This window comes from Poecilia formosa, unplaced genomic scaffold (assembly GCF_000485575.1).
Source record: "Poecilia formosa unplaced genomic scaffold, Poecilia_formosa-5.1.2 Scaffold633, whole genome shotgun sequence".
Taxonomy (NCBI): domain Eukaryota; kingdom Metazoa; phylum Chordata; class Actinopteri; order Cyprinodontiformes; family Poeciliidae; genus Poecilia; species Poecilia formosa.
Genome location: NW_006800572.1, coordinates 93078 through 113927, shown reverse-complemented (window position 1 = coordinate 113927; position 20850 = coordinate 93078). Strand labels below are relative to the sequence as shown.

At 39.0% G+C, this 20850-nt stretch overlaps 1 protein-coding gene across 5 annotated transcripts in view; it reads left to right on the top strand.

Annotated features, from left to right (window-relative positions):
* ipo8 (importin 8) overlaps nucleotides 1–20850 on the top strand; it is a 69527-nt gene that overhangs the window by 4821 nt on the left and 43856 nt on the right. For all 5 annotated transcript variants that reach the window (XM_016665912.1, XM_016665910.1, XM_007541795.2 and 2 more), the window contains exons 3-4: nucleotides 8474–8630; nucleotides 10880–11038. In XM_016665912.1, coding sequence (XP_016521398.1) covers nucleotides 8474–8630; nucleotides 10880–11038 — 316 coding nt within the window. The remainder of the gene's footprint in view (nucleotides 1–8473; nucleotides 8631–10879; nucleotides 11039–20850) is intronic.

Sequence of the window (20850 nt, the reverse complement as noted above, 5' to 3'; positions counted from 1 at the left end):
CTAGATGGTTGGTACAACAACAGATCTTTAATGTATTGTGGTGCTAAACTGTTTAGTGATTTATAGACTAACAACAGTATTTTAAAGTCTATTCTTTGAGCTACAGGGAGCCAGTGTAGGCAAGGGAGTTGGAACAAATTTATCATTGGGGGGGACACGTATCGGAAACCTGAAAGATCCGTAAATAGCTTGAGCAAAAATGTCAAACAATGGTGTCATCAACGAGTTACTCTAATCTGACCCCTTGTAACGTCTAATCTAACGTGTTACTATTAACAATCCAATAATCAGATTAAATTATCCAAGTCACTTTGTGTTTGTAATTTTTTTTTTGAAAACACATATTGTTGCTTTCTTCCTTTTCTGTGGGGAGATACGTTTCATGTGTAACACCAGCGACACAAACGTAAATGATGGAGGGAAAAGAGATGCACATTTTTTAGCTGATGGACGAATTTTTCATTGAGTAATCAAATTACTCTTTCAAAGTAACTATGCCATCCCTGGTGTGATGGACCGAGTTAAACAGGAGGAGTCACAGGATATTAATTAGAAAAATAGGTTTTTTAAATTTTAACCCAAAGATTATAAATGACAAAAGGATAAACTGAGCTCATAAAAGAGGTCAAAGAAACAAAACTGAACTCATCCTAAAATGTAAACAAACTGGCTGCACAAACAAACATAACTGACCTAACAAAGAAATGACACACAGGGGTTTATATACTGGCTGATCAGACCAATTAAGACACAATAGGGATAACTAAACAGAATACAATTACAAATAACACAAAACAACTAACAGTACAGCTAAGTTTGGCTAAACTAAAAACCCCAAAAAATGAAAATCAAAAATATTAAATTTAAATACTAATATTTACTTGAATAGAAAACTTATCTAAATAAAGAAACTACAAATTCCCCCTGCCAGCAGGAACTAGTGGTGCAGTCCAATCAGCATTTAAGCCTACTGAGCCCTGGCCCCCATCTTCTGTCTAGCCACTCCAAGGCAGGTAAATACCAGCAAAAAACAAACAAAGTTAGTCGCAAACAAATTTAACTTTAAAGTTGATATAAATACATGTTAACTAAATGTGCGCGCCAACATAAAGAACAAATGTATCCAAATCAACTAATAAATGTTTTACCGAAACTAAAGTGTTGTATTTGAATGAAAAAAATAAATTGTGAAAACTAAATTGTGCATAAAAGACTTCTGCCTTCAGAGTGTGGCCATGGATTTGGTCATCACACCTGGTAATAGACCAACTACACTATATAGCACATGTTTGTAGGCCTGTCACAATAACAAATTTTGATTTATGATAAACAATATTGTTGTTTTGAGACCATTTTTTAGTAATATAATATTAATGGCGAAATAATAATGCAAGAACACAATCTGAAAGATAAGTAAACTTTAAATTATAATGAACATTTGACACTGCAACTGGAAGATATTTCAAATATCCAAAATAAATGAAACGACAAATAAAATTAATTTTGAAGTTTTTGTAAATATAATTTTTCTTCAAAAAAAAAAGCTTTAGTTGATACCAAAGCTAGAGTTGCCACCTGTCCCTTAAAATACGGAATCGTCCCGTATTTTTATAAATGTCCGATAGACACGCCTATCACACACATTGTTACTAAGTGTAACAATAATAACCAAAATAAAACAGGAAATATTAAGGTCGGGTAAATTCTCTTTGCGGAAGCTAAAGGACCCCTGAACGCCACGGATGGACGCTGACCTAGAGATGGACACTACGCAGGTGCAGTGAGCTGCTATCAACCTGGATATTTTTAAAATGTCCTCAGTCCGATTCTCCACCGTCCTTAGAAGCAAAACCCCTCGTAAAGATATAGACGTGAGAAGGAAGACGCAAATCCCAGGCTGAATAATGTTAGTGAGGATGAACACAGGCAATTAAAAAAAAAATGTGTCCACCGCAGTGCAATACCAGACATAATCAGGAGAGAAACACAGCAGACCCTGATGTGGTAACATTTTGCTATGACTAAGTTTCTTATTGTGTTTTTAGTAGNGTTTAGTGATTTATAGACTAACAACAGTATTTTAAAGTCTATTCTTTGAGCTACAGGGAGCCAGTGTAGGCAAGGGAGTTGGAACAAATTTATCATTGGGGGGGACACGTATCGGAAACCTGAAAGATCCGTAAATAGCTTGAGCAAAAATGTCAAACAATGGTGTCATCAACGAGTTACTCTAATCTGACCCCTTGTAACGTCTAATCTAACGTGTTACTATTAACAATCCAATAATCAGATTAAATTATCCAAGTCACTTTGTGTTTGTAATTTTTTTTTTGAAAACACATATTGTTGCTTTCTTCCTTTTCTGTGGGGAGATACGTTTCATGTGTAACACCAGCGACACAAACGTAAATGATGGAGGGAAAAGAGATGCACATTTTTTAGCTGATGGACGAATTTTTCATTGAGTAATCAAATTACTCTTTCAAAGTAACTATGCCATCCCTGGTGTGATGGACCGAGTTAAACAGGAGGAGTCACAGGATATTAATTAGAAAAATAGGTTTTTTTAATTTTAACCCAAAGATTATAAATGACAAAAGGATAAACTGAGCTCATAAAAGAGGTCAAAGAAACAAAACTGAACTCATCCTAAAATGTAAACAAACTGGCTGCACAAACAAACATAACTGACCTCCAAAGAAATGACACACAGGGGTTTATATACTGGCTGATCAGACCAATTAAGACACAATAGGGATAATTAAACAGAATACAATTACAAATAACACAAAACAACTAACAGTACAGCTAAGTTTGGCTAAACTAAAAACCCCAAAAAATGAAAATCAAAAATATTAAATTTAAATACTAATATTTACTTAAATAGAAAACTTATCTAAATAAAGAAACTACAAATTCCCCCTGCCAGCAGGAACTAGTGGTGCAGTCCAATCAGCATTTAAGCCTACTGAGCCCTGGCCCCCATCTTCTGTCTAGCCACTCCAAGGCAGGTAAATACCAGCAAAAAACAAACAAAGTTAGTCGCAAACAAATTTAACTTTAAAGTTGATATAAATACACATGTTAACTAAATGTGTGCGCCAACATAAAGAACAAATGTATCCAAATCAACTAATAAATGTTTTACTGAAACTAAAGTGTTGTATTTGAATGAAAAAAATAAATTGTGAAAACTAAATTGTGCATAAAAGACTTCTGCCTTCAGAGTGTGGCCATGGATTTGGTCATCACACCTGGTAATAGACCAACTACACACTATATAGCACATGTTTGTAGGCCTGTCACAATAACAAATTTTGATTTATGATAAACAATATTGTTGTTTTGAGACCATTTTTTAGTAATATAATATTAATGGCGAAATAATAATGCAAGAACACAATCTGAAAGATAAGTAAACTTTAAATTATAATGAACATTTGACACTGCAACTGGAAGATATTTCAAATATCCAAAATAAATGAAACGACAAATAAAATTAATTTTGAAGTTTTTGTAAATATAATTTTTCTTCAAAAAAAAAAGCTTTAGTTGATACCAAAGCTAGAGTTGCCACCTGTCCCTTAAAATACGGAATCGTCCCGTATTTTTATAAATGTCCGATAGACACGCCTATCACACACATTGTTACTAAGTGTAACAATAATAACCAAAATAAAACAGGAAATATTAAGGTCGGGTAAATTCTCTTTGCGGAAGCTAAAGGACCCCTGAACGCCACGGATGGACGCTGACCTAGAGATGGACACTACGCAGGTGCAGTGAGCTGCTATCAACCTGGATATTTTTAAAATGTCCTCAGTCCGATTCTCCACCGTCCTTAGAAGCAAAACCTCTCGTAAAGATATAGACGTGAGAAGGAAAACGCAAATCCCAGGCTGAATAATGTTAGTGAGGATGAACACAGGCAATTAAAAAAAAAATGTGTCCACCGCAGTGCAATACCAGACATAATCAGGAGAGAAACACAGCAGACCCTGATGTGGTAACATTTTGCTATGACTAAGTTTCTTATTGTGTTTTTAGTAGGACTATATTGATTTGATTATTTGCTTATTTAATGTATAACAAAATCATCCAAAATAATACAGGTGATCATTTAAAGAACAAATCATACATTAGATTAACAGTGCTTTCTGTATGTTTTATGTTGATATATTTTATGAATTCATTGTTCAATGGTCATTTAATTAATGCACCAGACCCAGACCAGCAGCCATGGGTGGTTCTAGATGGGGGCCAACAGGGTACCAAAGAAGTTATACTAAATAAATGTCTTATGTTAATACTCAGTGGTGGATCACTGATTTTTTTAACCTTCACAATTTTACTTTAACAACGAATTAAAAATTATAGTGCTGCACTTTTAGATGCTGTATGGAGATAGAATCACATTTTCCATCTGCCACGGATCTGCAACCTGGATCTCTGGAGACGCAAGTGGGCCTTTGGCTCACTTATTATATCAAATGATGAAATATTGCTCTGTTTTTTTTTTGTTTTTTTTTTAAATTCTTTTTCAAGTTTTGCCATGGAAAAACACCAACTATCCTGGCCCCTGTGGTAAATCTGGTCTAGAACCAGCCTCCAAACCTAACTCCTTATTTATATAAATATTTTGGTAGTACTCTGTAAAATATCAGAATGTTCACATAACTTTTATACTCTTAGTTGTTTGAGGACACATTTTGAATATTAAATCAGGTGTTATGATCACTTACTCAGTGGTTTACCAAATACTTTTTACACTTGCTTAATTAAACGTATTTAAAGTATACTCATCTGATTAGAGTACAGTTTTGGGGTACTCTAACTGACCTATGAATGAACGGTTGCTCTATGGATCACTTTTTAAGGACAAAAAACACTGCCATAAAATATTATCTATCACTGCAGCGGCCATCCCACCCCATGAGAGTCGGGCGACACGCGCTGTGGTGAGCGTCCCTTATTTTGATTTCTGAAAGGTGGCAACCCTAACCAAAGCACCAACCTGAAAGTGTTTATCATACAGTTTTTGGTACAAAGAGAGAAATAAAAAGAGAAACGATAAATCATGCCAATGGAAATGATTGAATTTGTTTTAAATTATCATGAGCACGGAGCTCGGTTCATTTTGAGAGTTGAAGTGGACACGCAGGGGCACGTGCCGACCCCGCCGCATGCGCGTGTCGCAGCGCCTCGTGCACCTCTGGATCTTTGCAACTCGGTGCGGATCAGTAAACGCCATACCGCTGTCTTGGCTCAAAAACGCTCAACCATGACTATAACTCAGCTTTCCAGAGAGAAAAAATGAGATGTAAGGTTGGCGGCTGGGCTGATACAATTTACAGTCTATAGTTAACTCACACATTATGAATAACGTTAGAGTTGCTACTTGTAACTAACTAGGCCTGTTGCAATAAACGATAAATCAATTAATCGCACAATAAATTAAACCCATCGACCTCATTTTAATTATCGGCTTTATTGTCTCTTCCTGCCTGTTTTCTTTCTCTTGATGACACTGAATGAAAAAAGGCTCAGCTTTGGTGCTCTCCACTGACCCTCCCTTCCTCATTTCTTTGGTGTAATGTCCAGCTCACACTACACGAGTTGTCGGCCGATTGTCGGCCCATTTTCAAAACCTGAGAGACACATTAGCCGACAGAAATCCTAGGTATAACAGTTCGACCCGGTTCATTGTGCCGTGTGTTGTCCAGCCAGCTAGGCACAAAATAATGTGCCTAGGTGCCCCAGTGCTGGGGGAGAGCACTGGGGCAGAGCAGATGTAGCAGGGTTTCCCCCAGTTTATTATAAACTGATGTAGGTGCCAAGGAACCTGAAATCTGGCACCATCTTCACCCTCTGTTCTTCGTTAACGTGACATAAATAGGTTATCATTTTCATTCAGTCAGAACTTTACGCTGACTCTAGCCACATGCGTCACAGGTAGATTCTAGTAAAGCATTGATGAATGCCTCATTTTAAAATTTGTTAACTGTGCCTGGTATAAATCCAGTTAACAAATTTTAAAATGAGGCATTCATCAATGCTTTACTAGAATCTACCTGTGACGCATGTGGCTAGAGTCAGCGTAAAGTTCTGACTGAATGAAAATGATAACCTATTTATGTCACGTTAACGAAGAACAGAGGGTGAAGATGGTGCCAGATTTCAGGTTCCTTGGCACCTACATCAGTTTATAATAAACTGGGGGAAACCCTGCTACATCTGCTCTGCCCCAGTGCTCTCCCCCAGTGCATCCTCCTCCTTGCCAGTAGGTGCAACATGGCCCCCTTCCCTCACTCTATCCCATACCAGCCCCCTGACCCAACCTCCTTCTCCAAGGCAGCTTAGTTGCCCCTCTCGTTTCTTTCCCTCCAAACAGCCTCTTCCACGCTAAACGGCTGATCAGATGAGGGCAGAATTGAGGAAGCTTCTTCCCCAAAATGGTGCAGGATCCGAGAGAGTATCCCCTGGTTTCTGAAGATCTGTGCTACCAAGCTCAGGGGACCATTACAACAAGTCTTCAACCTGAGCCTGCAACTTGGGAGCATGCTCACAGTCTGGACGACATCAGGCATCATTCCTGTCCCTAAGAAGAGCAGACCCAGTGAGCTGAATGACTGCAGACCGGTGGCACTCACATTACATCCGATGAAGACTCTGGAGAGGCAAGAGCCTCTCCAGAGTCTGCATTCTGATGTGGTTGAGGAAGACCTCAACCACATCAGAATGCAGGTAAAGGACGCTAAAGACCCCCTGCAGTTTGCCCACCGGGCACAGATCAGAGTGGAGGATGCCATTATCTACATCCTACATTGAGACCCTTTGGACATGGGAAGTGGCAACGTCAGGATCCTCTTCCTGGATTTTTCAAGTGCTGTTAGTACAATCCAGACCCCTGCACTTTTGGAAAAACTTAATAGAATGAGATTGGACTCCTGCCTGGTCATCTGAATTTCCAGCTACCTCACAGTTTGTCAGGATGAATAACATCATGTCTGACACTGTGGTCAACAACACTGGAACCCCGCAGGGCAGGTTGCTGTCACCCATCCTCTTCACCCTGTACACCTGTCTTCTGTTGTAACTCTGAAACATGTACGCTGATGACACTGCCATCGTGGGGTGCATCAAAGACAACAAAGAGGAGTACAGGAGCCTGGTGAGAAACTTTGTTGTCTCGTTCCATAGAAACGGCCTACAGCTAAGCACTTCCAAGATGAAGAAACTGGTTATTGACCTCAGGAGGCACAGAGGGAGTCCACAACCAGCTCTGATAGGAGGGGAACAAGTGAAGGTCATGCAGACCTATAAATATCTTGGCCTGTAGGGCTGGTCAACAATCTGGCCTGGACAAGCAACACAAAGCAGCTTTATAAGAAGGCCCAGGAGGCTGAGATCCATTAACATCTGTGGAAAGCTGCTCGGGTTACTTTACCAGTCTGTTTTCGCCAGCATCTTGTTGTAAGCTGTGGTGGTAGTGTCTCTTAAGACCTTTCCAAGCTGGAGAAACAAATTAGACTGGCTCAGTGGTCGATACAAGGCACTGAGCCTTCCATCTACTTGATGAGAGTCCACTCTCTGGCAACAGTGGCAGAGAGGAGAACATTACAGAAACTCCAGGCTATTATAGACAACGCCAGTCACCCTCTGCACACTGTCACCAGCAGCCAGGAAAGCAGAGTCAGTGGGAGACTGCTTCTTCCAAAGTGCAGGACCAGCAGACTGAGAAACTTCTTTGTCCCTCGTGCAAATAAACTCTTTAACTCCTGGTTACCAAGGTTACCTAACCCCTTATTGGGGCTAGGTAACCTTGAGAGCTACTAGGTTAATTGCCTTAATAATTGAAAAGGGTGATAACTTTTGGACTGTAGGCAGTCAGAGGCTAGACGAGTCCTCCCGCCACCAGCATAAATAGAATGCTTTCTAGACTATCCATGGAGTAAAAGCCCTAGGAACTAGAGACTTTCCCAACTCATTAACTGGAGAGCTGGTCAATAGTCAGTCTGTGAGGTTTGAGAGGGTTTAGGTGGGGCTGGGTATTGTGCAATAACAGACAACACTCATAAAAGTTTTGGCATCCTGATTAAGTTTGATGCTTCTAAAAACAGGATAATTAGGGTAAAATGATGAAACATGATTTTAATTCGATACTCCTCACTGGAGGTTGGAAGGAGAGCTAACAGGAGTACAACAGAAAGAGGAACTATGCGATCAAGCTGTTAATGTACTTTAGAAAAAAATGTCTATCTTATTCATGCACAATGACATTAAAAATAATTCTGATGCTGGAACTGCTTTATACCAGATGGTTTTCTTTTAAAACTTGTACTTACTTTTTCCTCCCTATCATTGATGTACACTTCAGTGTATCAGAACTTACTGCAAATGTAATGAAAAGAGAGAGACAGTTCTCCAATGTTTTTGGTTGCTTTATTAAATCTCACTGTTTGTGTGTTCTTAGCTGCCATCTACTTGAAGAATATGGTGAGTCAGTACTGGCAGGACAGGGAGCCATCTGTGGGAGAGGTGGTTTTTCCTTTCAACATTCATGAGAATGATCGACAGCAGATCCGAGACCACATAGTGGAGGGTATCATCCGTTGTCCAGAGTCTATACGGTACACATACACACACACACAACATCCCTGTTACACTAAGTGCCTTCATAGTCCATACCATGACTTTAACCAGTACCAGTTCTATCTCTATCTTTAGCCAGGATTTCAGAAATTGAGTTCTGCCTCAATATATAACACATATAGACAATGTGCAGGAGGCCAACATTTCACATTTTGGTCCATTTGAGGATGGCAAAGTCTATCCATATTGTTTGAAAAGACACATGTCTCTAGATAATATTGTTACTATAGTTTGTCTGCTATTCACTTACTACCACATTTCTTTTAACCTAGCAGTAACACAAGAGGAATTAACAACTGTAATACTTAACGCACTCTAAAGCCGTTTTCACACTACAAAGAACGGAACGGAACTGAACGGCACGGCACTGGTTCAAAGTAGGGCTGGCCGTGCTTGCATTAGAACTTCCAACCCGGTTTCACCCGGCTCCTTGGAACCACAAGAGCTGTGGTTCCAGTCGGACCGGCCAAGCGGGGCTGCTTAGAATCAGCAGCTGATTGGTTTAGAGTCAGTCGGTTGTTTTGCAGTCAGACGTTGATCGGTTCTAGCTGGTTCTCACTAAACTGTTCTTACTGTATTTTGTAAAGAGTGCTCTTTTTAATATTTTTATTATTACTTTTAATTTGCGATGAATTCCTCTCAATATTCTGCTGTTACCTGGTCCCATGATGAGATAATTTTTTTCCCTCCGCTTACTCGCTGATGAACAAGTACAGAACGAACTAGATCGGTCAACGAGGAATGAGAGTTTTCCGCCGCATCTTTGAGGAAAAGGCTTCGAAACCATTGTTTAGTTTCAAAAATAATGACGTAAAGTACAGCTTCGACGCCGCCCTCAGTTATATGCAAACACAACAGGGCTGCAGTACGGGTGGAACCAGACCGAAGCGTGCCGTACGGTGCCGTTCCGTTCCATTCCTTGCAGTGTGAAAACGGCTTTAAGGCAGTGGTCTTAAACTGCATTCCTCAAGGGCCAGATAAAGTTAAATAAAAACAAATGAATGCAAGTATATAAGTTTAGAATTTTAAAAGTCAATGAATTTGTATGGCCAGTTATTTCAGTTTAGAATTTTCAATAGTCCCTTAGGATCTTCAGCATGACTATCACTTGCACTCTATTTAATGCTGTAGTATGTAATGTTTATAAAAACAATATATTTTTTTACTCATTTGTTAAAAGTATCACTATTTCCTGGCAGTATAAGACAGATAATCTATGAAATAAATTGAGCTCCTCTGCCTTCTCCCTGTGGACCTGCTGTCATCTAAACAAATACATTGCTCTGTCAGACACAACCAATCCTTCGCCTTTGCTCTCTGCTTTGCTACACCTCAATGAATGGCCTGAGCATACCATGAATGCTCAGGCCAGTTAGCATGTTCTCCGATGACAGCAGAAAAATGGTTTTCTTGGAACATTCAGTTTTTTCTCCACCGCTAGCATATTTAGAAGCACAAACATGAAGTTGATTGCCAGTACCCCCCTTCTAACTATGGTTGTTTTTGACTGGGAGCAGTGCAATTCTTCAGATTCCCGAGATGTTCCTTGTGTAATCTCATGGGAAAGTCGAAAGAAGTCAGCCAACATATCAGGACGAGAATTGTGGACTTGCACAAGTCTGGCTTGTATTTTTGTGCAATTTCTGGGTGCCTGAAGGTGCCTTGTTCATCTGTACAAACAATTATTGCAAGTACAAACAAGATGGTATGGTTCTGGTGGGTTGGTCTCTCTAATACTGTACCCAGTTCAGCTCATAGGGAATCTAAATCGGCTTATAAACAGTCATCAGCATAGGTTAGGGATCACCTTGGTGCTCCCTGAAAACGTGTTCCCTCCTGATTCTCCCACTCAAAACGACAACCAGCAGCGCCAGTGCATTCATTGCACAGCATTTAGATATTTACAGCAACCAGTGTGAATACTTCACACCTTGTCACAATTGTGTAGGATTCATACTAAAAATTTAGATTTGTAAAACTGAAAGAAATAAAACTATTGTAGGTCTCATCCTGGTGGTCATTGGGGAGAAGAAAGACCTTGCAAAGATGATGGATGGATGGGTGGATGGATGAATTGAATCGTACTGAATTGAATCTGACTAGAGTACTGTTTCTGCTGTATACGTAATCTGATTTGGGCCTCTATCACAGACTAAATAGGACATCTTAGTTACCTCTTTGGGATTAATAATGTCCTTTTCTTTTCCTTTTCTCTATACTCCCAAAGAGCCCAGCTGACCATGTGTCTGAGAGCCATCATTAAGCACGACTTCCCAGGACGCTGGACCGCCATCGTAGACAAGCTCAGCATGTACCTGCAGTCTCAGAACAGCGGCACCTGGTACGGGAGTCTGCTGGCTCTTTACCAGCTTGTCAAAACATACGAGTGAGTAACCTGATTAAATCAGTCAGTTTCCCCTAAACCCAGATCTCTTAAGGACAGCATACGTCATTGGGGACTACAACATAGATCATTAGTACTTTGGGAATCTCAAAAATTCCCAGAGTGCTCTCTGAGAGCTTCTATCTTGGCCTAATAATCTCTCCAGGAATCTCTGGTCTCAGAGTGATTCATTCAATTGCTAAGAGCAACTCTGAGCAAGGAGATGACAAAAATGTCCATCTTAGTGAGAAGGTGTGGTTGACCCCGTTGCTGTGTGTGATGCTGTCTTCTATAGACTGGGATTTCTTCTTGTTCTTCTTGTTCTTGTTGTTCTTCTTCTTCTTCTTCTTTTCCTTCTTCTATTACTACTTGTCTAAAAGTGGTTGGCAAACAACTAAATGCTGAATGGAGCATTATCACCACCAGCTAGAAGGGTGGACCAAATACTCCACCCCTTTCACCCTTCACACAGCATCAACATGTTTGATCATACTTTATTTACTTCATCAATATTTACATTTGTTGTGGGTTCTCGCATCTGGAAATTTTACTGTGTCATCTATTTGAATGTGGATGCTCGGCTGTCAATTGATTGCGATTGTCAGGTATTTATATTGGTCAGCTTGGACACAAAGTTACAAAGCATACTCATGTTGAGATCAATTTTAATACTATTTCAGTTTAACCAATTTCAAAGATTATTTTGACATTAGCTGATATCTATTTGGTAATGGGAGTACAGGAGCTGGTCTGTGGAACCTTGAAGGTGTGAACAAATTGCGCCAACAGGTCATGAGCCAATTAGTGTACATGGTTAGAAATGTTGATCAGATCATTTCCATAGTCAAAATGTAGTTCAGTTTAAAATTTGAACATTAATCTAACATTGACTTTTCATTACAATGTCCAGTCATTCCTTCATTTAGTATTCAGCAATAATGTCNAATTTCGATCATATTTTACATTTTATTGTGTCATGTAGCGCGGGCCGCTGGTCTTGGTCTTGACTCGGTCTCGACTCCCCTCGGTCTTGGTCTTGACTTGGTCTCAGACCCCAAAAGACTTGATCTTGTCTCGGTCTCGATACACTCTGGTCTTGGTCTTGTCTTGGTCTCGGGTTGGGTGGTCTTGAACACAACACTGCCACCTATTATTTCAAATTATAGCAAGAGAGATGCAGCAATCAAACAATTTATATCTATTTTGTAGAATTTTAGTTGACACATGACATCACTGTTAATTTTAATGTATTCAATTCAGAATATTCAGTATTACTTTAGAAACTCATTCGATTAATTAAAACATTTGTGAATTTTGATTTAACCTCTTTTATATTTTGCTGAAGCCCAAAACTGAAAAATTTCTCAATATCTTAGATTAACTCAGAATTTGCTTGAACAGTTTAATTTCATTCATCTCCCCCTGTTTATGTATCGGAACACTGTATAGTGTTTCGGTACAGAAACTCCTAAGAAAGTCACGCAAATCATTTAGCCCAAATTTTCTTTCATTGCCAACTGTAACAGTTGGATGTAATTTAACCAGGGTGTTTACACCTCAGTGAGATAATTTAACAGTTGATTGAAAATATGTGCAGTAAACCCATAATTTGGTTGAGTAATTTTCCGAAGAGTAGATTTTCCTAAGATTTGAAATGGACTCAAATAAACTTAAATAAACCATAACTTGAGATACTAGTCCTTATATTTGTAGCCACTGTAATTTGAGGCAACTAGAACTTAGACCAAGCGTGGTTGGTTGTGCTTTTGTAAATCAGGAAATTAACAATTTTTACCGTACTTTTATCCGCTTTCAATCGTTGTCATGCTGGCGGAGAGAAACACATTAGCCAGATGTTGGACAATCAGAGTTATAATCATTCAGGCAAACAAAATATTTCTGTAAACTGCAGAGAGTTCTGACACCCTGCTGCACCGTTAAACTTATTCTGGGAATCAAATAGCAGAGGTCAGAGTGCAAAGGCAGTAGATAATGAATTTTGCTGTAAATAAACGAAGGTGAGAAAAAGTTGGTTTTGTTGGCAGCCATTTTGTCTCCAACCTGTAAACTGAGGGAAATCCCAGGACCAACCATGGCAACAAACAGGACCCCCTCTGAGTCTCAGCACGACTTTATGTGTGATGTTCCATTTGCCCCATCAGAAACTGTCCAGGGCAGCATTCAGTCCCACTGTGCAGAAAAATCTGGACAAAGTATGTGGCCCCCCTTGTGTGGGAAGGGAGAGACTGAGATACAGCAGATGAATCATTGTTTTCAAACCTCCGTCTCACGTCGGGCAGAAGCNAAGAAGCAGTTCCACTGCTGCCACTGCTTCAAATTTCAGAAGGAGTCTGAGGTTAACTGATATCTCTGCTGTATATGTGGGCTTCAGGTACAGGAAGGCAGATGAGAGGGAGCCACTACTGGCAGCCATGCAGATTTTTCTGCCTAGGATTCAACAGCTCATCAGCCAGCTGCTTTCTGATGCGACCATTTTTTCTGTCCTCATCCAGAAGCAGGTCCTCAAGATCTTCCATGCTCTTGTCCAGGTAGGATTATGTTGGTTTGTTTGTTCAGTCCATTGACATGGTCCACCTCAGAACTCATGCTATCTCTAACATTACTTAGGCTGATAGACCGGTAGACTCGGTTCAATTGGGGATCAAAGTTGCAACATTTGTTACATTTTCAGGACTGTAGTTTGCATCCACACTACATTGTATCAAACAACTCAAACTAACTGAAAAACCTGTTCCCCCGGCTGCCTGTGGTGGCGCTGCACCAAGAACTACTGAAGGAATCAACACAAAAACCTCTGAAGAAGACATAGAGCGGAGGCCCTTTTTGGTAACACAACATGTTACGGGCTGCTCCTGGGTCAAGTGTTAAGAATAGCATCTAGTTCATGATACCAAAGAAACTTGTCCTTCGCGTCTCCTGTACTTCCTCTTGTCCTTAGCATGTCATGTATTTTGTTGAATTGATGGCGAAGTCTTTTTTTCTTAGTTCAGTACTGTGCAACTCTATGAGGGATTTCCAGTGCCTCCATTTTCACACTAATTAGCTTGAAAACCTCGTTTTTGTGAGTGGTTACAAGCAGCTGTGATATATTTTCTTCTGACCATATTTGTATGAGGCCTTTTATCTCCTCTTCACTCCATGTCTGACCCCACGAGCCATTTTTTCCACAAATGGTGGAAACGCTCATTTATTGTGGTTTTATTGACATAGAATGCCCTGCGCTGTAGTTCACTTCCTGCTTTTGGAACGGTTTCTAGTCAGGTGGCATTCACTGTTTTCAACTGTGCAAAAGTTCACTTCAACCGGATTGAGACCTAGATTTTTAGGCGGAGCAGAGTTAATTTTTTTTAATCAGTTTTGGAATTCAAATTTGCATTCTCACCTCCCAAAGGAATCGGACTTTCTAGACAAACAAATTAGAGTCTGATTCAAGACTAATTCTGGGCTAGTGTGAATGCACCCTTAATCCCCAGAAAAGTTAAACATTTTATCTGCGACAAGTAAACAATTACAACAGATTCATCTTTTCAGATTTTCATCAGCATTTATAGCAATAATGTTAATAATAATGCATAATAATAATGCACAACACCCCAATGAATTTGTGGCAATATCTGTGTCATGTTGGATTTAAGGCTTTTAACCCACATGCAGAACACTACATGGAGAGGTGAAGGTCAGTCAGTCAATAAAGTTTCTTTTCAAACAATGATAAATAACAAATATCTGGTCCTTGTGGTTTGGTTGCTGCCAGGATTTCTTAAAACTGAACACAAAGAGGAGAGAGGTGGCGAGTTCATGGGCAGTGGGATTTTGCAGTTCTTTAGATAAACCAGAAGGTTCTTCCTTGGTAAGAGTTGGGTCCAGTCCGGGGAGGGGTTTGTCTCTGAGAAACCGGGGTCAGGCTCCAAAGGTGGGAACTGCTGGTTGAAGGGTGAAGCTACGTTTGAGGGCAGACAGGTAAGTTCTGGAGCGGCACAGAGGAGTTGCGGGAATGGATTGCCAGCTGGAGAATCCAATGGAGGTAGGTTAACTGCAGAAGTGACTGTGGGAACTTGGGCAACCAGTGAGTAATATCCACGGCGTCTCGAAAGATTTCCTCCGGAGGATTCCCAAGAGAAAATCAGTGAACATCAAAGTAGAAACACAAACTCAGAGATCAACAGAGGGCTGGTGTACCAGTACAGGCAAACATTCTGGCAATGAAGTGCTGGCAGTCCCTTGCTCATATACTCCTCCAGGTGATGAGATTGGCCGCAGGTGTGCTGAATCCAGGGACCACAGGCACACCCTCCAGGTAGTGGTGCAACCTCGTAGCACCCTCTACTGGATAAGGATGAAAACAACAGAAAACCCACTCCAATAACCCGGTTCTCAACAATCTGATTTTAATCATGCCTCACTCTCTTCAGCACTGCCAACATTTCACCAGTTTGTCAGCTGCTCCACCCAAGAAAACAATGTATGTAGGTGTATGTTTCCAAAAAAAGACCTCCTCTGGGGAAATCTGACCATAATCTTGTTTTTCTCTGCACTGAATACAAACCCCCTGGTGAAGAGGCTATTTATTAGGAAGATGGCTGTTAGGAAATGGTAATAGGAAGCACATGAGGACCTCCAAGCTTTGAAGCAATCGATTGGAGTATGCTCTGCCAGCCACATGGAGATGACATAAGTGTTATGACTGAATGTGTGCCTGAGTATGGTAACCGCTGGTGGCCGTAAGCCACTGAGACTATATACACGTGTATAGTCGCAGCAGAGGAGATACTCCTCTGCTGTGAGAGAGACACAGCAGAAACGGGGCTGCAGGTCCGGTGTCATGGAAACAACCAAACAAGCCACCACTTCTGAATCTAAATCGCTCCAATTCCAGATCTCCAGTGTGAAAGAGATCTTTCCTGCCAACAGCCATCACCATCTTCAATAACTCGTTGAATAATCTGAATTAATGAACTACAACAACATTTAATTTCCCTTTGGTATTAAAGTATTTTTGAATTTGAATGAACTCAGTTTGTGGGAAAAATGGTTTCAGTTTATTTTTACAAGATTTTATGAACAGTATTTTGTCAAAAATAATCAGATATTTTCAGTGGGATTAAACTGGAATGTCTGCTAGTAACTTATGACAATGAATTACCTTTGGTACAGCAGAAAGTTTGGGTTTTGTAATGAGGTTTTAAGGTACCAGTATTAACTTTGATCCTGTCCCACAGTACTCGCTGCCCCTTCAGCTGATCAACCACACTGTGATGACGCAGTGGATGGAAATTCTGCGATCCATTGTGGACAGAGACGTACCTGCAGTAAGACAAAGAAAGAAGTTTAAGCTATCTCTTTACATTGTAAATTATACAATAATTTATATTGGTCCTACTTGACAAAATCACAGTAAATCTTCTGAATAATTGGTTGCGGTTGCAATGGAACACTCATTGAAGTAGTTCAATGAGTGTGAATAAGGCACTACAGAAGTTTAAAGTTAGTTTTACCATGAAAACCATGTTGTATTAAAGTAAGAACTCAAATGTCTATTTTCATGTCAGTCACATGTACAAAACTCTGAAGCAATTTGTTTTGTTAATGGTGTTTTTTTTGTAACAGTACAACAAGACATTTGATCACGATTCTCTTACAAGAATAATCTTACACACAAACAGTCTTCATTCTTTTTTGTTAGCTATAGCAGCACAAACTCGTGCAATGAAGAGTTTTTAGGTCTTCCATCTTGAACTGAGTGGATTGTGTTTGTTAGGAGACTTTGGAAGTTGATGAGGATGATCGTCCAGAGCTGGCTTGGTGGAAGTGCAAGAAGTGGACGTTGCGCATCATCACTAGACTGTTTGAGCGGTAAATTTCAGAGCTAAAAAGCAGAGTTAGAGTTTACACAAAGTATGAAGAATCTGTCATCCTCATTTGTTTGATTTTAACCACAGGTATGGAAGCCCCGGCAATGTGACCAAGGAGTACCAGGAGTTTGCAGACTTTTTTCTGAAGACCTATGCAGTAGGCATACAACAGGTTGGCTTGTGTCATTGAGATGCTGTAACACTTGATAGACCCTTGAGATATTTTGTGCCACAAGGATTTTCCATTTTCTACCATTTTTGCTGTGTTAAATAAACCATAATGGTTTTGGTTTTCTCTTATCATGCAGGTCCTGCTGAAAGTGGTCGACCAGCACCGACGGGGTCAGTATGTTACTGCTCGGGTTTTGCAACAGTGCTTCACCTACCTCAACCAGGGCCTTTCACATTCACTGACATGGAAACAGATGAAACCACATATGCAGGTACATGTACCTTACTCATAGGATGTTTCTTTAGTTATATAGTAGAATATACTTTATTGATGTAAATATTAGTAAATACAAATATAACCATAAGCAACATAAATATATTTTAAATATATATATATGTGATATTGTAAATAATTTAAATATAATTAAGTATAAGATAAATAAATAAAATCACAAGAATGCACATGGGAATTTATTAATCTATAAATGAGTCTAGAGAAAACTTAGATTAAAGAAACTCAGAGTTAGGCATTTTATAATGTGATAGCTTCAGGCAGGAATTACTTTTTGTGGCGCTCTGCATTTTGGTGCCATCAGTCTTTGGTTGAAGGTGTTACTATGTCCGGCGTGTGGTTGCTACAGGAGCACCACTTGTAACTGAACCACTGAAAATATTTTACAGCTAATTGGCTAAGCCTCTGATACAGTCTGTATTGGATAACTGTTCTTGTCAATGAGCTTACCTCATTGCACAATAAGGCAATCCAAACCAGCTCTCCATTGTCAAGGGTCCAGATTTCCAGGCCTGCGGAACCCTCAGAAATAGAAACTGCGGTTACCCTGCCTCTCGTCAGTCAGGTCGCCAGACATGTTTCCAGTCCATCACAGGGCAACACATAGACAGACAGGACAAAAAAGCTTGATTCTTGCATAGATTATCTCTCATGCTACACTGTCACAACATAGTGACAGTTTCAAAAAATATGTAAGAAAATATTTGGTAACACTTTATTTGAAGNAAAAAATTGTTCACATTTTATCTGAATTTTTCCCATGTCCCCTTAGGGGCTCTGTAGAAGTTTATAGTACTTTTCACCAAAATTTGTAATTTGATAACAATTGCATCCAACTGTAACTTTATACAATTAAAATTAGAGGTGATGCAGGAAATTCATGAATATTTAAATAAACATGGCATAGATATTGATTGAAGCTATTCAATTTTAAATTACCAATTTTAATGTAAGAGCTTCTATATAACTCTATATTTCAGTCATGCAGAAAGGCACTGTAAGAACTCATTAAATAAACTCACAATATACCAATGTCAAATGAATAAATTCATAATTAACCATGTCTATACACCAACTAGGAACTAGAGTCTATTTCTTCCCCACCCCTGTTGATATAATTTAAAAATTTGAAAGCAATTTTGCATGTTACTATTCTCCAAAACTAAAATATTCCAGGGTGTGTCACAAAGTTTTCCAAAACTTCTGTCTAAAATTCTAAATGTTCTAAATGTAAAGATTTATCAGAAATGTTCTAAATGTAAAGATTTATCAGAAATGTTTTATGTTTATAATTTATCATTTCCCCCTTTTGTTTTCTTATGTAAATAGAAAACAAACAAAATATTGTTCAGATTCTCTTTTTTTGTACATATGTCTAAAATGTCCAACTGAAACTGTACTGCAAAGGCCAAAAGTTTCATTATTTTAAAGAGTTCAGATCAGAATTTGGATTGCTTTCCTAAAAAGCAGTATTTATTTTGAACTGACAAAAGAAAAATTTATCAATTTAGGCAGAGGAGCAAAAAATGTAGACAAAGATTATGCAGTAATGTAAGATGTCATTGCGTTTCAAATCAAATGTTTTGTTGGACTTGAATTTATGTATTAATTCAATCAAAATTTAAGGCACACAGATGTTGTGAGCCATTTGTTGTCCAGTTTGTTTTTACATAATCAATTATTATCATATCCACATTAAAAGTTTCATGTCCAATTTGTGCCTTTCTACCAAGACACGCATGTGTTTTGAAAACAGCAGTTAGTTCAGTAAGTAAATTAGTTGGTTAGTTGGTTTGTTATTAGAAAAATAAAAACAACAATAATGTCAATACAAATGAAAATAAAATAAAACATGTCAAACCAGATGAAACAGTCTCGTAATAAATGATATCTGGTTTTAAACCAAAGCTAAAATGTGATTATTCCTGTTCTAACACATTATTTCCCAGTTTGAAGTAAGGTAACCGAATTATCTGGATTTAGAATCATAAATTGTCTTTGAGACAAGAATATTTTGTAATGAATCGTAATTGCATCTGGATCTGTTTCATAATCACCCTTTGAATCAAACACATACTCATATTTATTTACCAATTCTGTTCCCTCTTTAGACATTTTAAGGTGACCAAGTTTCACATAAAAAGAAATCCTGTTTTTGATAAGATAATAAGAGAGACAATTTTTGATTAATCCATGATAAAGTTCAAGTCTGGTATAAACCTCATTTTTAAAGTTTCATTAAGTTTAAATTTAACCCTGTCTATAGCTAAGCCGAATTTCAAAAACTTCAACCCATTAGATGTCTATTTTGTTTATAATTTTACCTGTTATGTAATTTCATTCATCCTTCATACAGTTAATTTTACCACACGTGAACATAGTGAATTGTGCAGGATTAGTTTAGTTTCAACCAGTTTTCCCTTAGTGTCATTTATTCCGTCCAGCCAATATTTCACCAAAGGCTGTCTAACAGGTCGCCTCCTTTCTTCTGCACCAGGTATTCTAGTCCCTTTTTTTTCAGTTTTTCTCTTTCCCCCTTATTTTGTTATTCGTCATGCTTTGACAAATAGGTTATTAATGCTTCTATTTGCTCACCGAGCACAATCCATGGCCCGATGCTCCACTTTGGATCATATTTTTCCCTTTCAAATTCACCCTCCATTTGTTTAGGTTCGAAATTTAGGCTCAAAAATCACCTCTTCTCTCTTTTCCTTTTTTCTTTTTTTTTGCAGTTTTGCTCGCACGGCGGCGAGGAAATCAAACACAGCAGACAAAATCAAAAACCTCCCACAGATTATAATTTCCCAATGTTGACCATGGTTTTAAAACACATTGCAAAAGACAGATAAGAGTACATTTAAACACATAAAGTCTGCTCAGTGGCAGAAGCTTACACACAGCTGACAGACACACACACACAGCTTTCAGATACACAGAAATGGATCCACGCATTTCAGCTCCTATGATGTCCTCTTTTATCACTTATTTCACTTATTACTCTACAGAGGAACAGATCGCGATCAACCTTTATCTTATTCTCTTATCTCTTTATTCTCTTTTTTCCTATGGTGGACCGCTTTCACCGGATTCGCGTTTCTCAAGCAAAGTCACAGATTGGCTAACACGTTCTTTTCCGAGGGCAGTACTCCTCGAGGATAAAACCGACAAAACCTAGTCTTTCCCTTCCCCGCGTCCGGCAGAAGGGGGGGACGACCAGTTCCCACTGCAGTCTAGCCAATCAACCTTTTACTTTGACTATTAACTACTTAACTCTTTAATCTTTAACTTTAAACTTTAACTCTAACTTTACTCCTATGAACAACTCGAAAGCCTTTAGACAAACCAATCAAAAGCAGTACGAACAACAGCTGACAATGAACAATGGCTGACAATTTAGACAACTCGGTGACAAGCAGACAAACCTGGGAAACGGTAGACAACAGCTGATAACTGATAACTGAAATTTATACAGACCTGAA